The 5281-nt window shown below is 41.8% G+C and overlaps 1 protein-coding gene across 2 annotated transcripts; it reads right to left on the reverse strand.

Moving 5' to 3' along the window:
* Nucleotides 1–211: 211 nt before the first annotated feature.
* Nucleotides 212–4461, reverse strand: LOC119291652 (UDP-glycosyltransferase TURAN-like). 2 transcript variants are annotated; one of them, XM_037570451.1, is made up of 16 exons: nucleotides 4175–4461; nucleotides 3868–3901; nucleotides 3634–3689; nucleotides 3426–3560; nucleotides 2756–2904; nucleotides 2323–2412; nucleotides 2166–2232; nucleotides 2023–2086; nucleotides 1823–1922; nucleotides 1533–1699; nucleotides 1343–1453; nucleotides 1213–1274; nucleotides 1087–1139; nucleotides 912–987; nucleotides 624–752; nucleotides 212–542 (listed from the first exon to the last, which is right to left on the reverse strand). In XM_037570451.1, exons 1-16 carry the CDS (start codon nucleotides 4277–4279, stop codon nucleotides 531–533), a joined length of 1410 nt encoding a protein of 469 aa, XP_037426348.1. In that variant the 5' UTR covers nucleotides 4280–4461; the 3' UTR covers nucleotides 212–530. The 2 variants fall into 2 exon arrangements, with proteins under 2 accessions (XP_037426348.1, XP_037426347.1); XM_037570450.1 differs by having other exon boundaries at nucleotides 1823–1928.
* Nucleotides 4462–5281: the final 820 nt, after the last annotated feature.

Consider the following 5281-nt stretch of genomic DNA (forward strand, 5'->3'; position numbering starts at 1 on the left):
AGCGCAATTGCCTTGGGGAGGCAATGCGCCGACAGGTGAACAAGGGAACAAATGGATCACAACAGATTCAGAGTGTAAGTTCATCTGACACAGTGTAGGTCTTGCAGCAGTGCCTGCAAACTAACAAAGAACCTAATATGTGCCTCCAGATATTGTGCTGGAGATCTGAACTCACAGGGCGGCAGCGGGGAGGAAAAGAGAACGGGGGTCCTGATACTATGTTTTTTGTGCCCTCTACTGTTATGTAACTGGGCATTTAGGTAATTTTACAGACTTTGTGAGGCCCCCTGGGGCATTGGCGGTAGGTTCTGTCAAAGACCGACACCAATGCCCTTGGTAGCAGCTGATCCTAGCAGCAATAGGTGCAAGCAAACTGAAATATGCACATGCCCTCTCCTCAACCTTCTAATGTACTGTACATCTGGTCACTCAAGTGTACAATACACCTATAAACTATGGAATCAGTACATATTCAGGCCAGTAACAAAAGCATCCTTTTACACATCTGATTAGTATTATTATTGAGAAATTTAGCCTATGACCTGCAAATTGCATACGAAAGAAGGTAAGCCCTAATCTCATGAATGCAGCGTACATTTAGCAAGCCAGGTTTGAGCTCTCACCTGATTCACCAAAGGAAGTGCATTAGTTTCCCATTCTGCTGACCATTTGGAAGATGACCCTGTACTCAAGGCACCATGCTTCAGGGATTTCAGGGTATCGCATTCCTCTGGAAATCCCTTGAAGAGCATCTGCATGATATTTAATTGCAATAGTAGTTAAAGTCTCTTTCAATGATTAACCCAAAAAACAAAGCCATGATGGAAAGTACTTATGCTAATTTTAAAATGCATACCAAGTAGTCATACAATGAAATGAAACAAAAGATAAAGACTAAAAGTGGTCCTCACCATAAGTTCATCTGCGAGCTCCGAAGATGTTGAGAAAAGAAGTCCATTTCTGTTAACTTTTACAAGCTCCTCGATGCTGCACAAAGGAAAAACGAAACCAGAGGCTTATAATATAGAGCAGCCAAAAGGCCAGCGCCAAAACATCACAATTAAAACATCTGCAAACATGGGTTACCAGGAGAATGAAGCGGCACAAACTGGTAATCCACATCCAAACATATCAACCACCTAAGAACAACCAGTGAAGTTACAATGCAGAAAATAAAAATTCCTACATCCTTAAGAAGATGCTGTGAGTAACCTTCATAGGTAGATCAAGCCCCGATGAGGATGTATGAAGCGATACGCCTAGATCAGCTGATCCTGTATTTGTTCAAACAATCAGCATATATGCTCCAGTATAAAATTCTTTTGGCAAGTGGCTGGCATACCTAGCAATAGAGGATAGTCCTCCGATGCAAGCCACATAGTCCGGAAGGCAACACGTCTCAGTTTTAACCTTTTTATTTGCTCCTCATATTTCTTCCTATCAGGCCCTTTACCTTCAGTATCAAATTTATGAAAATGAGAACAATGGTTAAAAACTAGTAATTCAACAGAATATAGCAGAATGTGTGATACCTGTGATAACGAAAAGCAATCTTGGGTAATCAAATTGCTTCCCATTCTTGATATCAATCCAAAGCTGCCCCTCGTCCATTGAATCCTCTTCACCTAATGTTGCAGCAACACGTCTATCATACATCAGTGCTGCTTCCAGAAGTATGCTGAAATCTTCATCTGGTGTCCTGGAATGCAGGTGGCAAAGATTTATAAGTTCGTCCAAATTTTTAACTATCTGCTCAATAATCACGTGAGCTGAACATAAAAGTTCTGCAACAACAGGGACTACTCAGTTCAAGAGAACATACCAGCTTGTGCTGCTCACAACAAGTGCAGGTCTATTAGGCTTCAACGAAACTCCACCATCAATCTTGCCAGTAAGTACAGTAGTGTTCTTGTCTTCCACTTCTTTTTCTTTGTCGTAAGAAGAGAAAACCAAATAAAATAAATTAAACTGGAATATGCTTATATCATGAAAAAAAATCTGGTTGATTGCAGAACAACATACCAACAGAGATGCAATCAGCACTGCCCATAGCACCACAAATGGAACTACCCAACCTGCAGAACAACTATTTCATGTGTTAAGGCTACATATGCTGTTATGCAGTACCGCAAGTAGCGAAGGCAGAACAGACAACAAATGCTCACCTCATGTTTCTCAGTCAAGGAAGCAGGACGGAAAAATTCAGGAGAATGATCATAAAGAACTGTTGCTCTGAAAATTGTGGTTATGTTAGTATAAACTGCAGCATGCGTACAACAGCCCTTATGGAAAAATAAGAAAATTGAAGTTCAATCTGTTTACTTGATTCCCCAATTTTGAGCAAGCTCATGTTGCATTGCTTTCGTAACGCAAAAGGCACCATCAGCCATCCGCCCAAAGTGCTTCTCGAACCTAGAATACATAAAAACATCACAAGCTAAACACATGACCAATAGGATACACTAGCAGTCTACTCCCTCTGTCCTTTAAAGAGTGTACTTCCAACTTTGTTGGAAAGTCAATTTTTTTTATGTTTGACCGTATTTATACAATAATACGTCAACATTCATGCCATCAACTTAGTAGCATTAGATTCATGATAAAATATATTTTCATTATATAACTATTTGGTTTCACAAACATTGATATATTTTTGCACAAACTCGGTCAAACTTTAAGCTCCAACAAAGTTGGAAGTACACTCTTTGAAGGACGGAGAGAGTAGCAGATAAGCAAATATGGTTGGAGGGGTTACCAGAAATAGACTTTGACTATTACATGACTTCTGCCATGAGACAGTCCAAGCAAAGTATATCCAAAATTATGCCAATCCACAATAAATTTAGCACCTCTTAGCCAGCTAACCAGTTTCACAGCCGCCAATGTTGGAACGGAGGGTGGATTCTATTGGACAAATGATGGTCAAATGACAGAAATCAGGTCTCTCATTGTTACTGTGAAACACGATAACTAAATTTGACATTTTTATTACCAAAAGAATCTTTAAATATATGAATCAAAAAGGACTCTAGGTGATTAAATCTTAACGGGATGAGACTGAAGCATATTCTGTAACTAAGTAAGGGTCAGAGTAAGCAATTCTGTAAATATACTACAATCAGCATTGCCAAAATGAGAATGGTGCCAACAATAGGTTACTATACATATATCATAGCATAAGTTACTATTTGTTACCTCCATTCATAAATAAGTGACGTGGGTCTAGTTCAAATTTGAACTAAATACTTAAGCTGCACAATAAGCCAACTATGACTATTCATTTACTTAGCATGGTGGACAACGAATTCTAGATTGTTGATTCTCTTTAAAAAGAACTAAATTTGCCGACAATGGTAGTGATTAGACATGTGGTTCATGTAATTCTGAACCACATATGCAAGTAAGAAAGCTGCGTGTAATTTTACCTGAACAATGAAGACATCAGGGCGAGGAATCTTAAAGCAGAGAAACCAAATCAGCATGATAAACTGGATGGCAGCTTTAAGTAGCAGAGCCAGGGCACCAGATATCTTTGAAATTCCCGATAACTGCACTGATTTCTGAAGAGACAACTTTGAAGTTAACTGTAGTAGGAGAAAAGGGAGAGAATATAATATCTTAAACGATCAATACCATCTCGTGTATGTGAATTGATGGATTCTCTCTCAGTGATAAATGGGGATCACTTCCTGCTCATAGACATAGAACAGGATACAAGGTCAGATCTCAACAAAAATAACACTGAGAGCTGATGAAACTCCAGCCTGTCTGACGTTCCTTAACATGCATCTAGTAAATAGATGGCTTCGTTCTACCATTTGGCAGTAGAATTCAACAACAAAACGAAATTGTGTGAAGACAGAATACCTCCGTTTGCAACAATGTCCACTTCCATGCCGGCCTGTTAAGAAGAAGAATAACGAACAGCTAAGTCTAAGATACTACTCTACTAGTAAAACCTATGCTGGAACACAAGAATATGCAACAAGGAGCATGTCTGAGCTTCCAAAATTTATTCTACTTGCTTCAAGAGAAAAATGCATGGTAAATACAGGCGCAGTGTGCCTGGTAATTGTGAATAGTCAATGGCCACCGCGCAATGGATCCAACCCGTAGTCATCTAATTCAATCCAGCCAAAACGGACGCGAGGTTACGGATTCGTTAGTGGAGCACCTGGTTGGCGAGGGAGAGGGAGTGGTACTGCATGCGCGGGCTGCGGCCGATGTCGCCCAGCACAACCACCGCCGCGCGCCTCCTCCTTCCCGCCTCCTCCGCCATCTCCGTCGACCCTTTTCGCGCAGAGGAGGGAGGGAGGGGGGAAGGGGCAGCGCTAGGCGTGGAGGGGGAGGAAGGGGGGCGTGGGGTAGGGCTGTAGGGCCGGAGGGGCGGCCACCGGCGGCGATGGGGACGGAGGAGCTCTGCTCTCCGTTGGGATCCAAAAACGGCTGAAGTCCTGAACTGCTGGCCCCACCTGTCAGGGTCATTGACGGGTCCAGTTGCAATAACTACCCAGGGCAGGTCCTTTCCTGAAACTTTCCACCACGGCCAGCCGCGGCACCGCAACCTTGGGTTTCCTCTGCGAGAGACGGTGGCGGCGGCTCTCGACCCGGCGGCTGAGGGCCTAGCCACTCCGCCCGATGTATCGCGGCAGCGGGTCGGCGCCTGCACCCGGCGAGCAGCCCATCGACGCCTACCCTGTCGGTGAGCCCGCAATACACTCGCGTTACTGAAACTATTTTCTGCACTACTGGATCATAAAGGCGCGCTTTGCCGCGCCCGTCCATCTGTAGTACTGTAACGATGATAATGTCTAAGAAATTTGGAGTTATAACATGTAATAAATACCGAACACTTGAAACTGAGGATACATGAATGATTCATTGTGAGAAAACAGGGGATGGTTTATACCTGAAGGTAGAGTAATAATGAATATTGCCGCTGGTTTCCTTTAAATTGCGCCTGAAGATTTGTGTTGTTTCCATGTCAGGTCTCATAAATGTAAAGGCAATATAAAAAATTGTCCTCCTTAAGCATTTTAGCAATTGTGGAAATTTTGAATTGTTGCACACTTAACTAAACCACTTAAGCCAAAAATAAATGTGCACATGATGTATATTTTTATTCGTTATACTTCTTGAAAGTTAGAAAAATAAATAAAAATCGTATATAAATTAAATTGAAGTGGCAGAGCTAAGTTCTTGGAGATTAGTTAAAAATGAGATAAAGAACTTACTCCATCTCCTTTCTCAAAATTTGAAATAGAAGTGCCAATTAACAAGT

This window comes from Triticum dicoccoides, chromosome 4B (genome assembly GCF_002162155.2).
Source record: "Triticum dicoccoides isolate Atlit2015 ecotype Zavitan chromosome 4B, WEW_v2.0, whole genome shotgun sequence".
Classification (NCBI taxonomy): Eukaryota; Viridiplantae; Streptophyta; class Magnoliopsida; order Poales; family Poaceae; genus Triticum; species Triticum dicoccoides.

Bases quoted from the DNA above. Each gene is read 5' to 3' on its own strand.
- LOC119291652 (XM_037570450.1), bottom strand. From the start codon at position 4,279: ATGGCGGAGGAGGCGGGAAGGAGGAGGCGCGCGGCGGTGGTTGTGCTG. The intron at 1,454-1,532 runs GTATCACACATT...TTGATACTGAAG, and splicing joins ATTGCTTTTCGTTATCACAG to GTAAAGGGCCTGATAGGAAG. The intron at 753-911 runs GTGAGGACCACT...AATATCATGCAG, and splicing joins AGCTCGCAGATGAACTTATG to ATGCTCTTCAAGGGATTTCC.